The sequence below is a fragment of the Protomyctophum parallelum genome (genome assembly GCF_964188405.1).
Source record: "Protomyctophum parallelum genome assembly, chromosome: 2".
Taxonomy (NCBI): Eukaryota; Metazoa; Chordata; class Actinopteri; order Myctophiformes; family Myctophidae; genus Protomyctophum; species Protomyctophum parallelum.
In genome coordinates this window covers 33524362-33551326 of record NC_139699.1, presented here as the reverse complement: position 1 = coordinate 33551326, position 26965 = coordinate 33524362, and the positions used below count along the sequence as shown (strand labels likewise).

Genomic DNA, 26965 nt, shown 5'->3' with positions numbered 1-26965 from the left:
GGAACACTGTCCCCCCCCCCCTCCCAGTGAGCTGTGGCGTCCCACAAGGAAGCATACTAGGGTCTTTACTGTTCCTGATATATGTTAACGACATGACATCAGCTTGTGGCTGCAACTTGTTCCTGTTCGCAGATGGCTCAGCACTGCTGGTCTCGGACAGGAACAAACTGCAGGTTGAAAAGACCCTCAGCTCTGAACTCGGTAGAATCTGCACCTGGCTCGCTGATAACAAACTATCCTTACACCTGGGAAAAACTGAATCCATTCTCTTTGGATCAAATAGTAATCTCAGCAAGGCAGATGGCTTCTTGGTTAGAGTGGGTGACAATATTATCACACGAAAAGATCAAATTACCTACCTAGGTTCCATCCTGGAGGCCAATCTTTCCGGTGATAAAATGGCCACCAACGTAATCAAAAAAGTCAATCAAAGAACAAGATTCCTTTATAGGATCTCCTCACTGGTCAACAAAAACACCTTGAAGACCTTAACAGGAGCCCTCGTACAAGGTTTCTTTGACTATGCATCCACCTCTTGGTACCACAGCACCTCAAAGGCCCTTAAAACAAGGCTCCAGACAAAAACAAACTTGTCAGGCTCCTACTTGGCCTCACCCCCCGAACCCACCTAACCCCTGCCCACTTTGACAGGCTGGGATGGCTTAGGGTCGACGACAGAGTACAGCATCTTGCAATGGGTCTGGTCCACAAGATTCGATACACCACCAAGATACCCATGTACCTGTCTAAATACTTCCTTAATGTAAACGAAGTCCACACCCACAACACCAGAGGGAGTGCAACAAACCATGTACAACCCAGATTCGGCACAAACAAGGGTCTAAATTATTTTCGCTCCTATGCCACCAAAATGTGGAACGCCCTACCACCGCTCTCAAAGGGCACCTACGAATGGCTGCAATTCGAAACTGGCCTCTGTAAAATCTGAATCCCCCACTTGTAAACAAGTGTAATGCTTAATTGGGTTGTCCACTCACAGTTAACAGTCTTTGTATTGAGTTTGTGCTTGAAATGTACTGTAATTCTGCAAACTGTTAAAAAAAATGTATTTCAATCAATCAATCAATGATATTATTATTATTATTAATAATAATAATAATATTGTTGTATTTTTAGAGTAGGTGTAGTAACACTGGGTAACTGGATAATACAACATTCCTTGTGTAGCCTATATGCTTTTAACGTTCCTAGTCTCACGTATAGGGGCGGGCGTGTTTAAAGTTACTATCTAGAGAGACAGTGATGAATTGAACATGGTGGACCCTCTTGTAAACAAGTGTAGGCCTAACGCTTAATTGGGTCGTCCACTCACAGTTAACAGTCTTTGTATTATTGTAGAATTACAGTACATTTCACTGTTTCAGAGAAGGCTGGCAGAGGGCCCGAGGCGACCGTTACTGGCTGCCTACGCGAGGCAGGAGCCAGGAGGCTAATGATTGCGAACGCAGTGAGCCACTTACTATGAGACCCTGCTGCTCATGTCTGTGTGTCTGTCCCGCTGTGACACCACCCGCCCGCCACCAGAGGGCGCAGCTGTAGCACACACACACACACACACACACAGGGCGCAGCTGTAGCACACACAAACACACACACACACACACACACACACACAACCACACACACACGAGCTGCGTTCGCTTCCCGCGTTTGCGCGTCTTACTTGTGTATAATATGCTACTGTCTGCAGTGAATTTGTGACTGCTTCCTTTAATAGAAGTCTCTAAAGTTTAATCAGTCAACTACACTACTCGCCATCTGTTGTCGACTCGGTACGGAAAACAAAACAAAAGAAACAGCCGATCTGCAAGCTCACAACGCGTGGCCGTGTTGTGATAGCTTGTAAATCGGCCCTACTCACTCAACTCAATTCAATTCAAATGGCTGTATTAGCAGAGGAGGAAACGTTAATATTGCTAGAAGCAAAAGTGCAATAATACAATTAATCAAACTAAATAATGTATGTCACTGTATAGCCAGCCCCGTTTACCGTTTGGAAATTTCGGAGAGAGAGCAGACCAGAGCAGTGAGCACCTTTATAAGTTATAACTATGGTGATGGTGAGCACCAACAGATCGAGGTATCCAGGTCCAAACGGGGCTAATACTGTGTATGGTAATGAGAGTAGCCCATAGGCGTGGCCAGTGACGAGGAAGACGGGAAGTAGTCCTCTCTCCACCAATCAGAGGTGTGTTATGTAAACTAAGGACAGCCCGCTGCAGGAAGTGGACTCATTCCGAGCAGTCAGCTGATGTTTGGTACTGTATGTACATTCATTTATGATCATATAGAGAGCCAGAAACACCATCCCATATGGAAAGCCACACAGACGAAGACGCATCGAGTCAGAAAACACCCGGAGCTTTTTAGCAGCTCAGGTAAGGAAGGACACCGTCGATAACGCCACTTCATTCTGCTGTCTCACTAGCTACTGTTAGCTGTTGAAAAATGCTATCATATCCCAAGTGTTCCCGCTGTGCTGCTTTCCACAGAATCTGCAACCTTTTATTATGTTACATTACATTACAGAAAAAGGACAGACGCTCACAATTATTATGTGTATTATTGACGATTATTAAGAGGATGATGATTATTAACGGTTAATATCACGAAAGGTTGTTATTCCAGTTTGCCAATGCAACTTGAAACATTCTAACGTACATGAGATGCGCAGCAGCAGGAGATGGTTCGCCAGCGGTTGCAACTTTTTACATGAGTCGATAAACGTGACAATTAAAACAGGCACTTTAATTAAGTAATTAAGTCTTGCTACTAAATTACATCCCCATCCCTGCTTTCATTTCAAATTCAACCTGAGTGCGATCCAGATTAATACTAGCACTGTTCAGGACAGCAGACTTGATCAATACAATAATGAACCCACCTGGCTGACATCTGCCACAGTTGGTCCGTTGGAGTGTCAGATTAGTTTACAGACAGTTTATATGGGTTTCTTCTGTAAGGGACTAAATTCTTAGTTTAGGAAAAACAAACTATAGCAATTTATATTGAGGTTTGTGTTCAATTTGGAACCACAGAGAACTGTGGGCTACTGAACATGTGGGCTCATAAAATATGGGGTTACAGACAGTTTTTAAGTTGCTTGAGTCAGAATTTAGATATTTTATATTCAATATCAGTTGCCAAAAAAAAAGGGATTTTGAAGTTTGAAGGGTTTGAATGGGTTTTATAGGAATATCTAAATACTAAATCTAGCAACTTAAAAACTGTCTGGGGTATTCACATAAGCCTACCAGTGAAATATCCCTTTAAGTGATGTGATGTCTGTCTGTTATCCACAGTTAAGTGGTGTCATCAGTCCTTCCTTATCAGGCTGCTCTTAATAACGGCAAAGCAGGGAAATTCTATTTGCATGAGCATTTGGCTACAAAATAGAATATCCATTCTATTATTCTGCGTCATTGTCTATACTGTGACACTGTCAATCATTGCTTCTCCGTTGGGTGTGCACACCACACTTTAAATGCCAGTAGTCAGGCACACCATGCCACAGAGTAGACCCACCCAGTTTTCGTTTCGTAATTTAAGGTGTGAATATGTAGTATATTTGTATTAGCACATTGGTGCTTGAGGAAAGACATTTCGTTCAGCCATATTTTACTTGTATGTGGAATTGAGTGACTTGATTTTGGGGTTTTGCTCAATTAATACCAAAATGTATTGCAGTAATTTCATTAGCTTTTTTTGTTTGTTTTTAGGGTTGACCAAATCACTGTGAGATTACATCTTCACAAATTAAGAATTGTTGGACAGCAAGTGCCATTATTAATCGGACTACCATTACCCACCACTGTAAGTAAATTTATTTATTTAGAAACTGAAAATGTGTCCTTTTTTTGACAAATGCCCTTATGTTATCCTGTTGTGCTGCTAAGAGTTAATAAACTTGAAATATTTTTACAGCGATAGTACATTTGTAAATCAGACAGGATAGCCTGTCGCCTACTGTATATTTGACTGAATTGTCTATTGCAAGTTCATGTTCCTCATTCTTCATTTTGTAATTTTTGCAGTTCCTCTTTGGTGTCTGTTGTCATAGCTCAGTATCAACAATGTTTTTATTTTCTCACTGCGACAATCTATGGCTATGCTGTCACCTACACTTGACTTAGTGGTCTACCTCAAGTTCCTGTTTCTTCATCAACATAAGATGACTTAATATCCGCAGTTCTTCTTTAGTGTACTCATAGGTCTTGTGCAACTTGTTCTCATAGGTCAAGTGCAAAATCAGATTAAATGGCAAAAACTCTGGTCAAGTGAAAGTGGGTAAACGTACAAGATTTTTGTTGCTACAATGTATTTAATTAGGATATCGGGTAAATATCAAACCTAGGGTTTGTCTAAACAACTCGCTATCTAAACATTCTTGGCATCTGTGATCAAGTATTTGTCTATTTTACACATTGAAGTACCCAGCCACCACTGATAACCTTCCTACAGTATGTGTACGCTATGTGTACAACTGTACATGCAGTATAACCTGATTAAATCCTAGCTATAGATCCTAGCTACTGATTAAACTGACTCAATAGCCTCTGAATCTGGCATTGATTGCCCTGCCTAATTATGTAAATTCTAAATGAAGCAAACAGTTAAACTGTGTGGGTGGTCTGGTCTCCCTGTCCAGTCTTTGGCTGTCAATATGTTAATACAAAAGTTACTATGTGTGCCTTTTTTTTAAACCAAGCCGCATAATCAATATAATCAATCACACTGCACAAAGCAGTGTTCAGTAGTGAAGACGCACTACTGTATATACAGGCTTGTGGCGTGTGTGCATAATCAATATATTTTTCTTCTTATTTCAAATTCACAAGCATAGCTTAACCCATGTCTTCTACATCCTAAAAGTTTTCTGAAAAAGCTATGTTTCTGTCAATCGTTCTTCGATTTTTCAAAAATAGCAGACCTACAAGCTCATAGCGCGCCACTCGGTGGCACGCTATGAGCTTGCAGATCTGCTATTTTTCAATAGCTAAAGCATAACAAGATGCTAACATCAGGGACACTTCGACATGTATATTGGAAGAACGATGGGGCAACTCGGCGATCGCCTGATTACCAGACGGCCTCTTTCTTTACCCACTAAGCCGCGCTTGCCCAATTGTAAAACGGTCTATCTCTTTCAGAGCAATCATGACTACCCACGAGTCGGACGTGATCACCATTGCTCCAGAGCAGCCATTAATGTTCGATGGCATGAAGCTGGCGGCAGTGGCCACGGTGCTCTACATTATCGTCCGTTGCCTGAACCTCAAGAGCCCCACTGCAGCTCCGTCCCTCTACTACCAGGATACGGCACTGAACCGCTTTCTTCTCAAGTCCTGTCCTCATCTGACCAAAGAGTGAGTTGCTGTGATTCTGTCATTGTTGGGTTACCATGGAAATGCACAGACTGGCCATCTGGACTTAACTGGCGCTAGCAGTTTGTCTGAGGTGGCTCCCATCTGTTGTCATCTGTGTCCCTGAGTTCTGTACAGACAGCATATAACATTTCTTAATCCAATTGTATTCAGCCCTACTAGAATTTTGGAACAATTACAATTACAATTGTGAGATTAGAGTATGGCATGAACCACAAACGACAGCGTAAATGCAAATGGTCATGTTAGTACGGGGCACTTCAGAAAAACTAGGATACCAGGTAAACATCGAACCTAGCATCTGTGTAAACTATATGCTATCTAACATAACATTCTTAGCATTTGTGGCCAAGCAAAAAACAAATAACTAAATAATGTAACAACAATACATGTGAACGGGTATATCTGCATAGCAATTGAAAAGATTGCAAGAGAAGTGCTGCGGGGTGAGGTGGAGTCTTTAAACTGTAACGGAAAATGGGGTGTCCCAGTAGGGAGAAAAGTCTAGGATGCGATCGTTGGCCAATGTGTTTTAGGGAAGAGATGAACAGACGGCAAATCTAAGCGAGCACTTAAGTTGAATTCAGTTGTGTTTAGAGTAATTAGAATCTAGAATGAAAACCACTAATGCAAAGGCAGGGATAGGCTGGTCTTCCATAAGAATATGAGATGTTCTGAGACCCTGTGCTATACCCGGTGCTATATCCCTTACCCCTTATCCCTAAACTAATTTGAAATTTTTTACTATTTTGAAAAACATCTACAATCTAACAACGTGTCAATGTAGATCGGCTAGTTGAACTATTTTAAAATGTTTCTCATCAAGAAGTTTAGGCATAAAGGGTAAGGCGCATAGGGCCAGGGTGTTAAGGTGCGTTCAGACTTTAATTTAAAGATGGAGTGCCACAATTTTTGTATTTTTCCAGTTTTTTCATGTGTCTATGAGGTGACAGTACTTAATTAGACAGACTGGAGTTGTTTTTATGTGCAATTGTGTATTGACTTTGTATTTAGGGTTTCTTCCTGGAGGCTGAACCCTTGACAGTCAAATGGGCCAATAAAGTAAACAGTAATATAGTGACACCACACTATCAGCCCCTCCCCTAACCCCTCCCCCTTTATCATACAACTACAGCTGTGGGTGTGGCTTCAGTTCAGGTGGATCACCACCCATCACCACCCACCAGGCAAACCAGGCATACTTAATGATGATCCACATGTGTCCACATAAAAGCATGATTTTAACAAATACTGTACACTTTTTGGAAAAAGTTCTTCCCCCTTATATTGTAATAATACCTGATGATCATGTTTTAGGGTGGAAAAAAATGGTGGCACTCCATCTTTAAACATTCGCCTTGGTTCGTCCCGTTCCCGTTCGTCCAGGTCGTGCCGCGCCCGTTTGCGGCGCTCGCGAACGACTTTGTATGTAATCGCGCCGCTCTAACCATCCAAGTCTGAACGCACCTTAATACATTTAAAAGTATACCCACATGCTGTGGAGAAATAGCCAGTCGACCACTATTGCCCTTTGAACAGACTGAACTCCTACTGGAAATAGATATACTATTTCCTGAATGTATGTCATGGTTCAGAACTTCAGATCCTCTGGTATGCCAGTCTTCTGATGACCGTGAGGAGCATTCAGCTCAGAGGCTTAAATAAGCCATTGTTGCCGAGTCTCTTTCCTTTCGACAACAGAGCGAAAATTGGTTAATGTACAATTAGCCGATACTGATGGTCACGTACCTCCCTGATTTGTTGTGGTGGATTGACTGTCGATTTGGCTACATTTGACTTGACTTGTAAACATTCGGAAACCCTAGCCTATATTTTTACCATACGATACCACCTTTATTTATATAGCACATTTAAAAACAACAACGTTGTACCAAAGTGCTGTACAGTAAAACATAAAAAAACACAACTTCATTAAACGGTCTCATTGAACATCAGAAAACATTTATTTAATTAATTGAAGCGGTAGCACACATTGGCTTTGTTGATAGTCTATCTAATGGCCTCTGTGCTGTGCTGTGAAGTCAAGCTTTATAAAAGATATTGACGCCCCGGTGGAGTTGCATAACAGACCAGCCACCCCCCCATGACCAATGCGAGATTAATCACAGAGAGGGAAGGGATAGTTTATAGTTAGGTTGCCATTAAAATGAAAACAGCTGGTGATCACTTAACCCCTATATATATACTTCGTTAACTGAGGTCCCCCAGGGGTATATATACTGTACAGTCCCCTGCTTTTTTTCCCTCTGCAACAAATCTATTTGGCAAGAATTTGGCAGATCTACAACCTCACAAAGTGTATGTGTGTGTAATTCTGTTCACCCAAAGAACTCATTTAACTGTGCCATCAGCAACCTGTGCCTGCCTTCCCTTCAGGGAATTTTAATTTGTTTTTCACTGTTATTATTCATTCAGGCAGAACAATGACATTGTGTATAGAAGGGAGACGTGAAATGGTTTAACTGGTGTTGTTGAGTGGCTTGAGCCCATCAGGTGTTGATCGTCTTGTGTCTTGTCCAATGTCCGCATGACAACGATGCGATGAGGTCATCCCCTCGCTCATAGATTAAGCCCTACCTACACTACACACAGGGAATGAACATTCTAGAACAGCTGATCCAATAGTGAAATCAACAACATTATCACCTGCTGCTTTAACACATCAATGGTTTTGACATTGGAATGTATTCAATGTATTAACCCATTTTGTGTGGGAACCCCTTTTGGTGTTAGCATTATGTTATGCTTTAGCTATTGAAAAATAGCAGACCTACAAGCTCATAGCGCGCCACCGAGTGGCGCGCTACGAGCTTGTAGGTCTGCTATTTTTGACAAATCCAAGAACGACTGACATAGAAACATAGCTTTTTCAGAAAACTGTCAGGATGTAGAAGACATTTTTTGAATCTGATCTCGGGTCAGAATGTATTAAATGTAACTAATAATGAGTGCAGTCCTATGGAAAGGATGACCAGGGGTGGTTGTTGGTGGTTTTCGTCTGCAGATATTGACTGTGTGTCTTAATATGTGTATGCAGGCCCTTCAGTTGACTGTCGTGACGATCTTCGTTGTTATTAATATACAGCTATTCAGCTGAAAGAGTGGGAACGTTTTAATAGATGGGAGTCTTGGATACAGTGCATGCCAAGTCAGTCAAACAAGTACCGGGTAGTACTGAAATGTTTGCTAACATGTCATTCTCATTCTCAATCATCATTATTTGCAGTGTTTCCTTTGGCATTCTGAAGGCCAACGTTTCAAAACAAAATAGGCTAGCATTGGATAAAATGCAGCAGTGATTACTTCGATTTTACTGAACATAATGATAATCGACCTTGAATTCCATCTTTCTATTCAACCTTGACGGCACACGCCAAGCTTAAAGTGCTAGATTCTGAGTTATCTGTTCATTTGTTTCTGCGCACTCTTCCATGATGAGAGAACATGGTGAATGTGTCATGATAATCAGTAGTAGAAAGACACGCGATTGCAAAGGAATGTTACATAATCCAAACAGTTGAAGCTGTACACTCTTGGATGCAGTGGGTGTTTTATGTACTGTGTATACAAACATTCTTGCAATCAGGCTTTTAGTCTGATTTATATATAGTTCCATGCTGGAAATAACCAATCGACAAGCTCAACAACTGCGGCACGTTGTGAGTTTGTAGATCGGCTATTTTCTGCACGCAACCAACTCAGGTTTTAGTTTACACTGTAAAACTCAAAGACACTAGTGCATAGTAATTATTCTTAAAAAAATAATAGTTCTCTCTGTTGCGTAATGTATGTACTGTACACATAACAAGAGCGGAATGCTTTGAGGGAACTGATATGCAATGCCACCCATGGCTCTGTTGAAATTATGTTGCAGGCAACACATGCATACTGTACCCTTTTTACCTCCTTTATGATGAAATCCTGTTCTGTTCTTTAACTATATAGAAGTGTCTATTTGTACGTCTCTAAATGTTTTGCTGAATTGAACATGGTGGACCCTGTTGTAAACAAGTGTAATGCTTAATTGGGTCGTCCACTCACAGTTAACAGTCTTTGTATTGAGTTTGTGCTTGAAATGTACTGTAATTCTGCAAACTGTTGTTAATACATATTTCAATCAATCAATCAAAGTACATGACATGTATTCAGCAGATGCAAACTGTTAAAAATATTTCAATCAATCAATCAAAGTACATGACATGTATTCAGCAGATGCAAACTGTTAAAAATATTTCAATCAATCAAAGTACATGACATGTATTCAGCAGATGCAAACTGTTAAAAAAGATTTCAATCAATCAATCAATCAATCAATCAAAGTACGTGACATGTATTCAGCAGATGCAAACTGTTAATAAATATATCAATCAATCAATCAATCAAAGTACGTGACATGTATTCAGCAGATGCAAACTGTTAATAAATATTTCAATCAATCAATCAAAGTACGTGACATGTATTCAGCAGATGCAAACTGTTAATAAATATTTCAATCAATCAATCAAAGTACATGACATGTATTCAGCAGGTGCAAACTGTTAATAAATATTTCAATCAATCAATCAAAGTACATGACATGTATTCAGCAGATGTCATAAGCCACAGGCGTCAATGGAACCTTACAGCTTAATGTTTCATGGATGTTGCTTTGTGCTAACAGCATTGTTTCATTTCTACCAGGTACATTCCCCCCTTGTTGTGGGGTAAGAGCGGTCACCTCCAGACGGCCCTGTATGGAAAGTTGGGCCGGGTCAGTTCGCCCCACCCCTATGGAATCAGGAAGTACCTACCCATGCAGGACGGGGCCACTGCCACCTTTGACCTCTTTGAACCAATGGTGGACCATAGAACAGGAGGTGAGAGAGAGACGCTCTTTTGAAATATATACAAAAATGTCTGGTAAATGTTGGCCGACTGTCTGTTTTGGTTCTATAGCAACTCTGTCCTAAATGACAGTTTGCATACAGTACATGTTTTAGCGAATGCTGCCTAATAACAAGAAAAAACATCCAGAGAGAGCTTTTACAAAATGTGTGGAATAATTGTATTGCTTTTTCCAAAGGGTACAGGCTTTAGTTCCGACATACTATTGGTCCGACTGTCATTAGAACGACAACCTACCTCAAACCATAACCTAACCAAAACAGCAAGCAGGGAAGCAGCACATGTCCGACGGTTGTTTTTCCGCATGTCGGATCTGCGTGTGCATCCCTTCCCCAATATTTTATTATGATGATTGAAATAACAATTTTTAATGTTTTTGTCGGTCAGGCAAATCTTCGTAAGCTGACAGCTGCCATTATCCATGCACATATTGCACACTTCTGTTTTTGTTTTGGATAAGCACACACACCAATCCTTTATTCAGTCATGCAGTGTTGTTTCATTTACATTTTTTGTTTTAATGTACCTACTGATTAATCTGTTTGTTTTGCTTTTCCAACAGATGATATCACCATGGTGATATGCCCCGGTATTGGTAACCATAGTGAGAAGCACTACATCCGGACCTTTGTGGACTATGCTCAGAAGGAGGGCTACCGCTGTGCTGTCCTCAACCACCTGGGAGCTTTACCAAACATTGAGCTCACCTCTCCGCGCATGTTCACCTATGGTGAGAGTGAGATCTGTTATAGACTTACTAAGCTAGACCTTGACCCATTTTGACCTGAGATCAGATTCTAAAAATGTCTTCTACATCCTGACAGTTTTCTGAAGAAGCTATGTTTCTATGTCAGTCGTTCTTCGATTTTTCAAAAATAGCAGACCTACAAGCTCGTAGCGCTATGAGCTTGTAGATCTGCTATTTTTTAATAGCTATAGCATAACATAATGCTTACACCAAAAGGGGTTCCCGCCCAAAATGGGTTTTAATCAAATCATCATCGGCAGTCTTTAAAATAAAAAGAAGAAATTGTATGTGGGAGAAGCACAGCCTGCAGAATCGAGTGTTAATTTGTAAATTCTCTGAGTTAAATTAACAACAGATGTTACATTATGGCTTGTGCTGCTACTGTTTTTGTTTAGACCAACATTTCTATGCAGGTAATATCAAGGCCGTCAGGAACTGCCTTCATCTGAACACAATTTAAATATGCTTTTTAATTACAGGACCATAGGTGGTCCATTGCCTATCACTGACTGTATAGTTTATACGTTACTACTGCTGTCATGATCCACAGCATACTGTGGTTTGTTTGATTTTCAAGGAAGCTATTGGATTCTGTGCATTTCAATATGATGTGAAAATCAACTTGTAAAGACTTGAAAGTTGCTTGAGATGGGTGATCTAAACATGCTAAGTTACATTCCCAATTCCCATCATATTTAGCCTCTAGAGAAAAGATTGATTTATTAACTAACTTGACATCACAGGTGTTGGTACGACATCTACTTTTTTACACTTGTAAACCTGTGAGTGACAGTAAAGTTTAATCTGAATCTAGATCTCAATGTTTAAATATTTGGTCTCACAGTTTTATATCTCAAACACAACTTACGTTCAGCAGTCACTGCTGAGTAATGAAAGAAGAGTCCAAAGGGAAGCATGCACATCTAAAACAATTCTACAGGTGCTGAACAAAAGATACGTAAAGTGAAAAATGACGGCAATCCTGAATCCGCACACTGATATTGAGCTCTCAGGTACTTTATTTGGAATGACGAAGACCGGCAGGGTTTCGATACGTTGTTCATTCCAAATAAAGTACCTGGGAGCCCAAGCTCAGTGTGCGGACTGGACTGCCTTTCTTTCTCACCGACGAAAGAAGACTCTCAAACAGATGCAGGTATTGATTGGTTGTCCGTGTGCCGTTTACCTTGCAGGATGCACATGGGAGTTTGCAGCCATGGTGGGCTACATTAAGAAGACTTATCCCCAAACCAAGCTGATCGTGGTCGGCTTCAGTCTGGGGGGCAACATCGTGTGCAAGTTCCTGGGAGAGAACCGGGTCAACCAGGAGAGAGTGCTCTGTTGTGTCAGTGTCTGTCAGGGGTACAGTGCTCTAAGGTGGGTAGTTGTCTTCACATTGTGCCACAAGGTGACTCTTATGTGTCCTTTGGGATCCTACGGGACGCAAGGGCCCACAACTCTAACCCTAATTTATTATAGCTACAGCCAACTGAGCTCTATTTTGTGCAATTAATTGGTATACATTTGGCCCAGGCCGTAGCGTAACGGTCTGGGCACCGGACTGGTGATCCAGTCGCGGTGTGCCGCGGGTTCGACTCCCGGACCCGACACGGCCTTTACCGCATGTCATCCCCCCATCTCTCTCCCGTTTCCTGTCAGCCTACTATCTGTCCCTTAAAAAATCAATAAAAGGCGTAAGCCGCAAAAAAAAAAAAAAAATTGGTATACATTTTAACTGCTGTTTGTGTTATTATTAATATAATGTACAGACGCAAATAAAATCAAGCTGTATGAATTGGGCATCACCAAAATAAGTCTAATCTGAAATAATTTTATTATTATCGTTAATAATTAATAATAATAAAATCAAATAATTAATAATACAAAATAATAATATGGAGTACATTAATTGATGGATATCGTAGATGGTAGTCTTCATTGCTTCTCTGCAGGCTTGATTGCATTCTCATTCCTGTGAGAATGAACGCCAAAGGCAGGGTTTAGAGTTATGGGCCCATTGTGTCCTGTAGGAAGAACGCCTCTGACACAGTAATACTTCCGTAACATTCCACTTCCAAACTAAATCAATGGTGTAGTGAAGGGTTTACAAAGGTGTATACTAGTGCTTTTTCCAGTGGGGAAAAATGCATACTCGCTTATAGTGTGTGCAGCAATACATTTTTGTGTTACAAATTAAATCTCAGTTTTTCAATATGATTCTGAATATTTGAAACTCTTTCAATGCTAGTCGCTCATTCTCTTATGCCTCTTTTCATTTGTGGAAAAGTCAAGAAAACAACCAGCATTTGTCTCACTCCACAGCGAACTCAGCACTCCACTCGTCTCGTTTGCTCAACTTGAAAACACTGTGTTGTGAACTTGCTAAAGGTGGCAAGTGCGCAGACTGTCCGCAAATGGTTTTGAGTGAAAGATTCATTGAGTTGCCCTGGAGTCAGATAAGTGTGCTCCCTCTTTACATCTCCCCAGCCACAAACAATCACTCATTCATCATCAGTTTGACTACTGGGTCATAACCTATCTCTAACGATGAGCTGTATCGTAGAGCATGACATAAGGGCCCCCCCTGTCTCCCAACGGAATGTCTCTTTGTCCAGCGGATTATGCAAAGCATTCAGGAATGCTCACAGGCCCCACACAGCTGACTTCCTGTGTTCCTGTGTCTGTTTACTTTGTCTCACAGGGCCCAGGAAACCTTTCTACAGTGGGACCAGTGCAGGCGCTTCTATAACTTCCTCATGGCCGATAACATGAAGAAAATCATCCTCTCACACAGGTATGAGTCTGGATGCTACCGTATTCCCATGTCACTTCTCATTTATCTTGGAGTTCTGCCCCAGTGTTTTCAGTGACGAAGTAATGTGTGAGTAAGGTGTGTTTAAAATTGTATGGCCTAATGGGTACATTTAATTTGTTTTTCATTTCTGATGATTCTGGTGGTGATTCCGTCTCTTTCTCACCCCGATGTACGTTAAAACCCTGTCTTCATCCAGTCTACATGACCTTTTATTATACTATAGTTACTTATACATGCAGAATTTTGCAGATAGATTGTACATTTCCATTGAATTAGATTACATCTGATTAAATGAATTAGACAAATTGAATCTGTGCTATTCAAGTAGACTGCAACAGCAACCTCAACCTCAAACCTCACTATGCAGACATAGTTCAGCTAATGCAAGTAATACAAATTTGACCTAATATTCCTGGTATGGTATGCTGGGTGGATCCATTTCTTAAGAGGTGGTGCACAGTGCTGGGTCTGTACAATAATTAAGTGTATGGAAATGTTACGCATGTTTTGAGTACAATTGTATCAGTATCAGTCTGGGCCCATGTGTGTTGAATTGAATTGTGTGTCTTACAGGGGCAGTCTGTTTGGGGGAAGCTCGGCTAAAATGATAGACGCAGAATCTGTCAGTCGGCTTTACACAGCGACCTCCCTCATGCAGATTGATGAATGCATCATGAGGTATGTATTGCACTTAATTGACCAAAGCACAAATAAATCCAATATTGGCATAATGCATAGGTACTTGTTATTCTGACATGGTGACTACTACGTATTTTGAATGTATGTTGAATGGTGTTCATACATCTATCGTTACTCAGAAGGCAACACCTCCTGAGATTCTCTCTCAGGAGGGGTAACCGTACTGGCAGGTTGAAATCCTCTCAGGTCTCCACTGCATTAGAATATTACTAGTCCTTACCCGTTCTGAATATATGAACAGCAAATGATGTTCAGTGTGGTGTCGAAACAGCGCGTGTGTTCACGTTAACATGCCCCGTCCGACTGTCAGAGCTGGCTTTCAGGTGCCTGTGCCACGCAACCCCCTCGTTGGCCGCGATGCTTCCCCAAAGAAGAAGTTACGTCGACTGACACAAGAGTAGCATAGTAGTATCAAGGGTCCGAGTTGTTTACCCCGTGTGGGTCTGTTACGCGGAAAAGTGTGTCCCAGTATTAATCTGTGTCCGTCCCACTGGTGACCCGGAATAGGACAGACGAATTTAGTAATGATAACATACAAGAGCTATTGCCTTTTATATCTGGGTTTAACCTGAACACAGATGACTAGTACGAACGTTTAGTCTCGCTATGTGACCTCCGATACGAGACAATAATGGTATAACATAATACAGTGGCAATGTACAGTCGTTCTGCATGGAAACACTCGATCCACCATCGAGATCATGGTCGATCGAAAATGGCCAAATCGGGGTACAGAATCTCTGGGGAAGTGGTCCTCGGGTGTTAAGTTATGTTAAGGCCTTAATGGGACATGAATGCATACTATATTGGAGTTTGGTGTGACGAGCTGTCAATTCTTCCATTTTCAACAGGAAATTCCATGGCCACACTTCGCTGAAGGAGTACTATGAGAAGGAAAGCTGTGTGCATTACATCCACAATGTGAGCACTGTCATGTTCTATTTCTAAACTATTATCTCGTTATCGTAAAATGTATTTAGCATATTCATGTGGTGGGCCTTTTCTGTGTTTTCATTTTGAGAACTCTTTTTCAAAACGGGCCTTGGTTTATACTGTACTGTGGTTCTCAAACATTTCAGGACGCTACCGCCCCAAAATAATCCTATTTGAACTGGGGACTCCCCAACCTGACAGGCACTTAATATTTGGGAGACAGGAGTTGAGACATAACATTCACTCGGTTCCACAGATAGACATTGTGAAAACAGCCAACCTAGAGCTTGGAGATTGGTCATAAAAACAATCGCCCCTTAGATCACATTTGTTTTTTTAATGTAGTTTGTTGATTACCTTTGAAGTAGTAATGTACGTACTTTTTTATTTTAGAGGTATTAAAAATGTCCTTAAATTGTCACTTTAGAAATCTGCAGATACCCTGTATACACTTATACCGTATGTTGGTTTACTGTTGACGAGTGAGAAAACAATGTGCTAATCATGTGACAGTACCATTAATGCTATGTTTAAAAGCAGCAGTGATAAAAGGGAATTATCAGTGGCAGTCTTAATAAAATACATTCCCTTCTCTTAGTTAAAAGGTCCAACCCACTTTTTTATATAAAATGCATTTTAATGCAATGATGTTGATTAAATGTACTTCTATTCTAAATGTATGACCTATTAGTGTAGAATAGATTTTTGTCTTACACATTCCCATTGACAATGAATGGAGAATTTATGTAGTATGTAGACGAGGAAATCGGCTATCTTTGTCCTACACTAAATTCATGATGTATGTTGATAAGAGCGCCCCTCACTTCATACGGGAGTGATTTTCTTCCCCTCTTCATATTCAGTGGGTGTATGCAAGCACAAAATTGATACCCTGTGAACATACAGTAACATAATGTCAAAGACTTTTTTGATTCAGTTGAGATAAATGGTGCCGTTTCTTTCCACAGGTAAACGTGCCACTGTTGCTGGTGAACTCTGCAGACGATCCTCTGGTTCACGAATCACTTCTCACCATTCCTCGCACGCTAGCAGGTAAACGACAACAACTAACGTGCCAATGACGGTAGTATGTAAAACAGTGTTTGTCAGCTGGTACACTGCAGAATCCTGACTGTTAATGTAAGTGTTTATACTGAGTGACACCTACGATCTCACACCGACTTGTCAGGTTCTAACAGACGTCCTATAAAAGCTGTCTATTTAAAAAATAGTGGAAGTGATTCAAATGCTGGTCCCAATGCAGAGCCGTAATGTAGAGCAGCTTGTGTAGTCGACTCCATAATCTTCTCATTATTAGCCGTGATAAGCCCATTGGTGTGTTCCTATGGAATTTATCTTCTATGACATGTGCACTGGAGCACACTTGACTCTCTGGCTGTCTGATGACTAACTAGAAAAAGTGCCCCTCGGGGCACAGGTCTCCACCAGGGCAGGTCAGGTTGTGGCCTCCTGGTGGTGTTATAATAGGCCAATGTGAAAAGGGTGCCATTTTATTCTCCTTCCTCCTTGGATGGCAATTGGATGATTTGTTCCAAAAATGTTTTTTGCAAAAATCCACCTGTTTGTGGCACTATAACAGACCAATGTGAAAATGGTGGGATATATTCCTCAGCCTAGTAGGAAAGTCTGTGAAAGACTTCACGTAAATTGCACGCTGCGTTCATGATTTGAGCCTTTTTTTTTCTTTCAAAATGGGCCAAGCAAATTAGGATGGAATATGAAATATCGGACAGATCCATCTTGAACACATGACTATAGAGATATGGTGTATAACGATTTGTGGGATTTTTGGACAGAATCTGGAGGAGTAATATAAAAAAATGTGGCATCGACCGGGTTAACGGTGCCGGAGACACACACACGGACGGAGTGCAAAACATACTCTCTCCCCATGCCTTCGGCCTGGTGGAGACAATAATTCCATAGCTTTGATAACTGTAATGCACAAAGACCCTTTGAGGACTTTCCTCCACACCCAGCTTGTACTAGGCTACAGGGTGTGGTTTGGAGGCCAATATCCCTGGAATGTCTCACTGTATTACAACCCCTCTCACACACAGCGACATCTGGAGTGTGAATTCTACTTTGAATTCTGAAAGTGTGAAACTGGACCCAAGTTTCCAGAATGTACTCTGCAGAGCCTTTTCAAGTGTGTGCCTGTCTATATTTTAGCTAGTCAAATTTCGGGGGGTAATAAAATGGTTCCTGGAAAGGAGCACAAGGAGTACGTATGCAGTATAAACGTGTGTTTATGGAGGCAGGATATTTAGTGGAAAGGATTACCTTTAGTATTTTCTATTTTCCAGATCCTTGCCTATAGCTTCCTCCATCTGTCACATTTACTTTTTTAAGAGAGAGACGCACTCTCATATTTTCCTGGAAATAGGCGTGTGAATTTAAGCACACAAGAGATCAGAGCCTAGGCTGGAAGTCTGTCCTACATGCAACTAGATCCCGACTGCTTCCGTAGAGAGAATGCTGACTGATCCAAACAAGCAGGCAGTCGGCAGCCTGTGCCACACTGACCCAGAGAGGACCAGCCGGTGTCTGTGCCCTTTGCCCTATGAGTGATACTCTGACTCACACTGACACACCTACAGAGGAAAGAAATAAGTGGACAGTACTACCTTAATGTATTGGGTACAAATTATACAATTCTTCAAAATGTAACCGATGGCTTTGCAACTTGAAAATGGGTATATTGTATATTCCTTCATCTTCCCCAGCCAGGACAAACCGACTGAACTTTAGGCACAGTGGAGAAACGTTGTTAGTTATTGAATGGAGATATCGTTTCATGGAGACACCGCAGCAAGGAGCTGTGTTCTTCACTCAAAATTACTTTTCACTAGTGAGAGACCACACCTCAATCAAACAGTTGATTGAAACGTTATGAGATGAATGTGGAACGAGGTGAGGAACCCAAGGTAGGGCGAGACTCAGGGTGGGGGCGAAGTCTCTGGAGCTGACAGCCATCATTGCTCTACTCGGGATGAGCGGTTGATAGTCTCTGTCTAAAAACGTGTACGTTGTCAAGAAATTCTGTGCATGATATTTTTTTGTGTCAGAGTTTGGGAGTGCTCATTGGATATCACTCAACAGACCTGCGTACCACCCGTTTTGAATTTGCACATTTTATGAAAGACGTTGACGTTGTTTAATACAATCAGATTCAGATAGGACTTTTCTGTTCGGATGAATGGGCTGTCTATGGGAAGTTGCACCTAGTTAGCACCTTGCTGGCAAGATGGCAGCGGTTTGAATATCGTCAATTGCCATCTTTTTCCCACATCTGTGGTTGTCTGGCAGACTGGTATCCCAGTGGGTTGAGGCTGCTGTCATGAATTGAATATAGTAGACTAGTGAGAGCCTTGTGGGATCTTAATCACTAGCCAACTGCATCACAGTTGCCAGCAAGTAGAGAATAGGAAAGGAAATTCCCCAAACCAGTGTTATTTGTGAGTCACAAGTGGATCACAGGATCCTGTCATGTTTTTCTGTGCCACTCCTAAAGTAGTTTTGGAGGGTTATATTATCTGTTTAAAAGATTAATGTGGCTTTCATAAAAGTAAAAAGTCCGTCCGTGGAACACATTTTTGTCTACTAAAAGTTTTTGAACAGAATGGCTCAAATCATGAGTGCAGCGTCCGATTGACGTAAAGGTTCACACACGCCTGTTTTAGCACCACCAGGAGACCTGTGTCCAACCATCACGCAATGTCATAAAGACATATTTCATTCTGATTGGCTAAGATCGACTTCTACTACCTGGCCTCAGTGGACTGGCTGAGACCTGTGCTAATTTGTTTTGCAATATATTTGTTCTGGGATAAGGAGTGTGCATTGGCCCAGCCACAATAACTAGATTAAAGTTTTGTGTTATGCATTATGTAGTTATGGTAGTTCCAATATAAATGATTGTGCAATACAAATACAGCTCCTTGTGTCCTCTGTTTGCCCCTGCAGAGAAGAAGGAGAATGTGGTCTTTGCCCTGACGCTACACGGTGGCCACCTGGGCTTCTTCGAGGGTGCGGTGCTTTTCCCCCAGCCCCTCACGTGGATGGACAAAGTGATTGTGGGATACGCCAATGCCATGTCCCAGTGGGAGAAGCAGAAACCGCCATGCCAAAGTGACCCCTTGGACAAGAGTGTATGCCTAGAGGGTAAAGCAGCGTAACCCGTGGCCTCTTGACCTCTCTCACGCATGTCGTCAATCCACCCCATCCCCTGGACACCATTGCACTGAGAGGAGATGCCTTGAACCAAATCCGAATCTGCAATCTTCTCCTCTGCCTTCTCCTCTCGTGCATTGAGCTACTGACTGCCCTACTTGTCACCCCCCCCCCCCCTGCCCTCACCGCAATCCCCCTTTCCAACCACCACCTTATTACAATACAAGAGAGAATTAGAAAATTACTCACTGCCTTTTGAGCTCTTCCGTCGTGTGGGATGTGAATGCATTTTTTGGATCCATTAACCAGACAAGAAAACGGATGGATGATAGATCCAATAACCAGATAATAAACGGGTGAATTGAGTTGGCATCCTGTATAGTGAAGCACCATATACACTGAGTAGAGACAAGGCCTCCGACTATACAAGGACTGTGCCACCACCAGGCTCACTCACTGCATTTATGGAGCTCACCGCTTATCACCACCAAGGTCATAGCCTAATCTACTGTCTTAACCAACACAGCCTCTTTGTAATACGTATGTACTGTATGTAAATCACATAAAGTGTGTGTGTGTGTGTGTGTGTGTGTGTGTGTGTGTGTGCGCGCGTGCGTGCGCATTTCCATTTCATTTCTCTGTTCCTAGTATCTTGACCCCTCGTGTTCCTTTAGTTTAGTACATTGAGAGTATCTGTGTTTGCCACTTAATGTGACTTAATGTGGTCGTGGTTTAGCTGTTAAAAATGGAAAGCAGAGAGCGCCTGGATGGTGCAGGCGTACAGTTCCCTCCACCACTGTGGAGACGGGTGCTTTTTCGGACATAGCAACCAACACAATTTGCCATGTTTGCACGTGGGAAGCCGGGTTGTTGCTGCAATATGGCTCCTGCATGTTGGTCACTCGGGGCACTGGTTCAGCATCGAAGAGAACTCGAAGAATAGCGTGTTCTTGGATGTGTTGTGTCCTCCCTGTGAAACTCCTCACTGTCTGTGGAAAAGAGATGTGTATGGGAGGAGACACATCGTTGTCTACACTCTCCAAGACCAACCGGTGACAGGGACTACATTGGAGAAGTGGAAATTTACAAAACGAGGAGAAAGCGAAAGAAAAAAAGAAACTGTTAGAAAGCGGTTCCACATGGCTCTTGGGATCAGACCCAATGCACATTCCTGTTGTCTTATTCTGTCACCTTTTAGTTGATGCACTTTATAACTTGTACATCAAAAGAAAAATCTTTCCTTTTTCATGTTTTTTTTTTTTTCCATCCCTCATTTTATCAACCGTTTAGGCTGATATATGAGGTATATTTAATAAGTTGTAACTGGTTGAAGAAACTAGTGGGGGAGAGAGTTACATAACATCTGAATTTATGATGACTCTGATGATCCCTGCGTTCAGACCAGACCCTGTGGTCCAATAATGTTCCTTGACTCTTTTGATTAACGCCTACTCTGTTAATAATACTTTTGCCTTTGACCAGCTCAGACTTAGCCTACAGTATGCTGAGACACACACCGTGCGGGTTCACTGCAGCATAGACAGCCCACTGCCAAAACCAGACACCGTAGTCGTGTCCACACAGGGCCTTCAGACACTTCCTAACTGCTGAACATGAGTTGCAAGGGTCTGAATCGATTAATCATAGTCGAAGCTGCTTTAGACTTACTACAGCACTGGGTGTGCTGCTTAGTCGGAGGCTGAGCTGTGAGGCATGCAGAGTAGGTTGACCAAACGATGCCAGTGCTAATCCAAATATTTAGTGGATCTGTTGCAGAATACTGAACAGAATTCTAACTGTGATGTCATACATCCTACTGGAGACCACTGCACACATTTGAGACGAGAAAGAAAAGTGAAATTATAATGCAAGGGAATGTTTTTGTTTAATATATATATATTATCTGTTTAAAAAAAAGGCTCTTCTGTTCTTGAATTGACCGAGGGTTAAAAGGTCAAATATTTGTGTGTGTGCAGTAGTTCAGAAAGATAGTGTTTGTTTTATTTAAGCCTTTAAAAAAATGTACTTTGTTTAAACAACGTGAGAAAATGACTGGTAGCCATTTCAAAACTATTAAAATCTAGACTGTTGCAAATACTTGTCAGCCATGAAAGGTACTCACCTTCTGGAATTCCATTCAACTATAATTCCTGGAACTATTGTTATCATTTAACCCCACAATGCCACATCCAGCCAAGACACCTGATGATTATTTTGATCACTGTGATAAAACAGATTGATAGTTTGAAATACTAACTAGTGAGCTGGCAGTACTGCATCTGTAAAATGGGTCTGGCTTCTTTTTTATTTTATGTTATCTGACTTTGATGAAATGGTATGTGAAAATAATAGTCTGAACCCACTTGGAGCACCAGATGCTATTCACAATCAGATTTGGACCAGAACAATATTACATTTCCCGACTGTTTTATTTTTCTGGCCGTCCAAAGTGCTCTTATCTGATACTCCAAGCAGGATATAGCCAATAGCAGGAGTTATTTACTATCTCTTTTTGACCCAGGTCTGATTCTCACCTACATGCCCTTCCATTGCCTGTCAAGACTGGCCTGTCACCTTGCACTTGTCTAAACGCATTTCAATGGTGCCATCTGCTGGCGGGGAGAGCTAACTACAACTGCCTAATTCTCAGCCAGTCCTCCATCAACAGCTCACTATTTCAGCCAGTAATAAACCGCTGTAGAATATGATACACCAGCACAATCCCAATCTCTGCTGTGATGCCACAAGAATCTTTGTGTTATTTCTTAAAAGATGTTTGCCTCTCCCTAACTTTGCACAGAAATGCAGGTTTGGATGTATTACATTTGTTGTTGTTTTTTTTTCTTTCCTAGATTATTATTTTGTGTATTTTTGTAATTTGTATTGTTATTGTGACTTGTTTTTGTTATAATTCTATTGTTCAAATGCATCGGTTTGAGTGTTTATGAATGACCATAGACCCACTCAACACCTGGTTGTCAGAACCAAAACATAGTAACATAGTCATACCAATATGTACAAAGTTACACGTACATACTTATAATGGTTACATTTTGAGGGATCGGGCGGGGACATTGTAGGAAGCCAGTAATGCTACGCACATGTTAATGTGAAGATTGTGTCCAAACATTTTAAAACAAAGTTACTGTAAGTTTTAAACCAGAGAATTTGAGATACCCTAATGTTACTGTTTTAATATTAAGCTTTATCTGTCTGTCCTCATTCTAACACCAGTGCTTCAAAACAGGCTAATTTGGAAAAATAGTTTATTTAAACAGAATATTAGCTTACTGAGGAAATGTCAAGGTGTTCAGAAAGAAATGTTGAACTGAGATCAACATTTGTCTTTGTCACGTTCCACTAAAAGGGAGTTTCCAACCAGACAAGGCATAGGGGTTCAGTGCAGAAAAACCACACTTGCCTATAACACATTGATTAAACATTCTACTGCTTTATGTTTACATTGTGATGTTATAAGACGATTATAAGACATTACAACAAAATACAACTGGCACATTGGTATAGTGATAGTCCTATGCCATTATTGAACACACATTGTTTGGTTTTGTTGGTGAAACCAATGGTGTGTGATTTGATATCTTGAGAAATTCTTGTTGTGTTCCAAAATAAATTATTTTCTCAAATGAAGGAGTGTTTTAACGTTATGGTTTTCTTACCCGGGTAACGTCATCACTGGCCTTTAAGTACTGTACACGTGAGCTTGTAGACTATACCAATACTTTTGTACAACTGTACATTTTGTAACAGTTACATTACATTACTACATTGCAGTATACAATTGTGAGTACTTTTTCCACCACTGGCTAAGTATAAATTGGTTATTAGTGGTGTGTTGTGCTTGTACTGTATAGTCTGAGGGCTGTGTTTTCTAGCCACATCTACTAGAATAATTTGATGAGGAAAACCTGTCCTGGGATCTTTCTCACTTGTGTTGTTGAGACCCACCACCATTACAATTACAGATCATTTTCATTTTAAATGTATAATTTATGATCATTTATATTATCTGCAAATGCACTCCAGCGGGTGCTGTATGTCTGCATCGGTTTAAATTACATATCATATACCCAATTAAATATGGTTCAGGGTGAGGACCTGGTAAAGGGACATTCATGTAACTTAAATGACATAATGCAAGAACAGGACAGAAAAAATTAATTCATATTTTTTTATTGAAAATAGTTAGTTGGAACTTGGAACTAATCTGATCATTATAAGTGACAATTCTAGTAAAGGTAAAGGTACATATTTATGTTCAGTGCCAAAGGTATTGGGACATGATGTCCATCTGAGTGTTGAACTCTGCTTAATAACTGCAGACAATCACATGGTTAACACAAACAAGGCTGTAGAGATTAAAACAACAACAACAACAAAAAAGGCATTGCACTGCTTCCGGAAATTGAGCTCTGCTTGATCTTTCCACTGAAAATGTAATACAGGAGATCCCATTTTACACATCAATTATATAATTCTACAATACACTCCTGAGACCATAATATATAGGCTCCCTATTCTTAAATACATTCTATATATTACCATTTTAGACAAGAGGCACACGGCTGCTCTCTAGAGCTACCATTTTAAGGCATTGAACAGTTTGAACACCAAACCCATGGCCTTGCACTGGTCTGGTTATGAGCATGGCCATCACATTGTGAGTTTTCTCTTCCTCAGTGCTCTTACAGTAGGCTACTATACAGTAGGTAGGTGATGCATTCACAGGTTGTGAAGAAGCTACATGTGCTGTAAAGAAGAATACCACCATTAAGTTTCACAATAATGTTCCACTCCCAAGGTTTTCTAAACCACATCCTTTTTCTTTCTTAAATACAATATATCCTTGTTGTGGTGTTGACCCAACCTGCAAATCATTCCTCGCTTCTTCTAACGTTACATACAGTAGTCTATGTCTTAAAAGACCATGAAGGGATTTCTCCAACACAATGAAAAATGCCACCCTATGGCTTCATAATAGATCATAAACCTGATCTGATCAAGGCAGAGACATCTAGAGGTGAAGGCCACTATAATCTGTTGGTTTTGGAAAGCACTGAAAAACTGTTCCAGCCTCATGTTTGGTGGCATTAACATCATGCTCTTACAGAGCAGTATCTTCAGAGCCAAAGAGCTTGGTGGCGATGGCCTTGTAGTCAGAAACTGGAGCTGTCCCGTCAAAGTCTGCAGGCAAGGTGTCTGCATCAAAGTCCTTCAAATAGCCATCTAGCACATCGCCATGGACAAAGACCTGGGGGAAGTTATCGGCAGAGTTTAAGCATTATAAAACTGTCATGATGCGACGCACTGTGAGCTTGTAGATCAGCTATTTTTGAAAACTAGGGCTTAAGTAGGCCTAAAAGAGATTCATCATAATATCCATTGCCAGAGAATAGGCACTATGGGAAATATAGGCCTAAATTGCATGCACATTTAAGTGTTGGATTGATCAGAAGAATTAGCAGTACACCTCATAATCACACAGAAAGTGCTTTTTTGACAAAGATCCAATCTAAGAGTTTCTGAGCCAAAATGTAACATGTTCATTCATAAATTGGAGGTAATTAGTCAATCATCATGGTTAGCGAGTGCCCTCTAGTGTAAAGTACATAATTTATCTTCAAAATGGAATGTAATGAATGCCACAACTTTCATCCCCCCTCCCCCACCCCTGAGTACCCCTGCCCCGAGGGCCAAGCTGGGCCATCCACCCACCCCCTCCACCCCTCTCCCACCCCTCAGTACCCCTGCCCAGAGGGCCAAGCTGGGCCATCCACCCACCCCCTCCACCCCTCTCCCACCCCTGAGTACCCCTGCCCCGAGGGCCAAGCTGGGCCATCCACCCACCCCCTCCACCCCTCTCCCACCCCTGAGTACCCCTGCCCCGAGGGCCAAGCTGGGCCATCCACCCACCCCCTCCACCCCTCTCCCACCCCTCAGTACCCCTGCCCAGAGGGCCAAGCTGGGCCATCCACCCACCCCCTCCACCCCTCTCCCACCCCTGAGTACCCCTGCCCCGAGGGCCAAGCTGGGCCATCCACCCACCCCCTCCACCCCTCTCCCACCCCTCAGTACCCCTGCCCAGAGGGCCAAGCTGGGCCATCCACCCACCCCCTCCACCCCTCTCACCCTCTCCAGCAGTTTCCGCTTCATGAAGGGTTTAACCACATTATAGGTGGTGGTGAAATACCAGGGCTGGTGAGTGACATGGACAGCCTTGAAGCGGGCCGGGAAGGAGTCCTGCGCATGACACACAAAACAGACAAAAGGTCTGAAAACCCACCTTTTTAGACTCCATCATGGCCCATAGCACTTACCCTACCCCCTTAGATAGCATTTCTGTAGACTTAGATAGCATCTGATACAGACTTATAGCATGTTATGTAGACGGCACTATAATTGCATTGTATATAGTCATAGCACGCCATAGTACATATGTATAGCATAGTAGTATATATATATAGTTTATATGTATAGTCTCATAATATAGATATTCCACTGTTACTTTCTTAGCTTACGCATGTTTTATGATAAATGCTTTTGTGATGTATTCCCATGCTTTTGTTCTTGATTATTGTAAGTCGCTCTGGATTAAGAGCGTCTGCTAAATGCCTAAATTGTAAATTGTATTAGGAAAAATTAATGTTTTTGGAAGTAACGACAACATTGGTTTGACCTGAGATCAGATTCTAAAAATTTCTTCTACATCCTGACAGTTTTCTGAAAAAGCTATATTTCTATGTCAGTCGTTCTTCGATGTTTCAAAAATAGCAGACCTACAAGCTCGTAGCGCGCCACTCGGTGGCACGCTATGAGCTTGTAGATCTGCTATTTTTCAATAGCTAAAGCATAACATAATGCTAACACCAAAAGGGGTTCCCGCCCAGAATGGGTTAAGTGGTTTGTTTATAATTTTAACTCAGGATTGTAGATTGTAGTAATAATGGCTGTCTGACCTGTAGCATATCCACCATCTTCTTAAGTTCCATGGGCTTTATCCCTGAGGCATGTTGCATGGAGAAGCCTTTGAAGTTCTCAATCAGGACAAATCCATTGATCTGGGTCTCTTCGTTGTCGAGCAGTTTCTCCAGGATCACACAGTATGCCTTCAATATCTATAATGCATAGTTTAATTCTGTTAAATTATTCTTGCATTAGTAATTATTGACAGATTCTATGCACCCATGATAGGCCTGCAGTATTGTACAAACACACACACACACACACACACACACACACACACACACA

At 41.5% G+C, this 26965-nt stretch overlaps 2 protein-coding genes across 2 annotated transcripts in view; one reads left to right on the top strand and one right to left on the bottom strand.

Moving 5' to 3' along the window:
* Positions 1-2249: 2249 nt before the first annotated feature.
* Positions 2250-23347, top strand: LOC310855163 (monoacylglycerol lipase ABHD2). Its single transcript, XM_083760063.1, has 11 exons — positions 2250-2399; positions 3741-3834; positions 5172-5387; positions 10107-10282; positions 10873-11040; positions 12252-12435; positions 13760-13852; positions 14447-14551; positions 15424-15493; positions 16474-16558; positions 19493-23347. The coding sequence occupies exons 3-11, from the start codon at positions 5179-5181 to the stop codon at positions 19702-19704; spliced, it is 1302 nt and encodes a 433-aa protein (XP_083616189.1). The 5' UTR covers positions 2250-2399; positions 3741-3834; positions 5172-5178; the 3' UTR covers positions 19705-23347.
* A 1474-nt stretch (positions 23348-24821) lies between these two features.
* The window catches only part of rlbp1a (retinaldehyde binding protein 1a), a gene marked incomplete at its 3' end in the record, with an annotated part of 5411 nt that continues 3267 nt past the window's right edge, over positions 24822-26965 (bottom strand). The window contains exons 4-6 of the mRNA XM_083793039.1: positions 26674-26832; positions 25847-25957; positions 24822-24968 (exon numbers count right to left, since the gene is read on the bottom strand). Of these exons, the coding sequence (XP_083649165.1) occupies positions 24822-24968; positions 25847-25957; positions 26674-26832 (417 nt within the window). The remainder of the gene's footprint in view (positions 24969-25846; positions 25958-26673; positions 26833-26965) is intronic.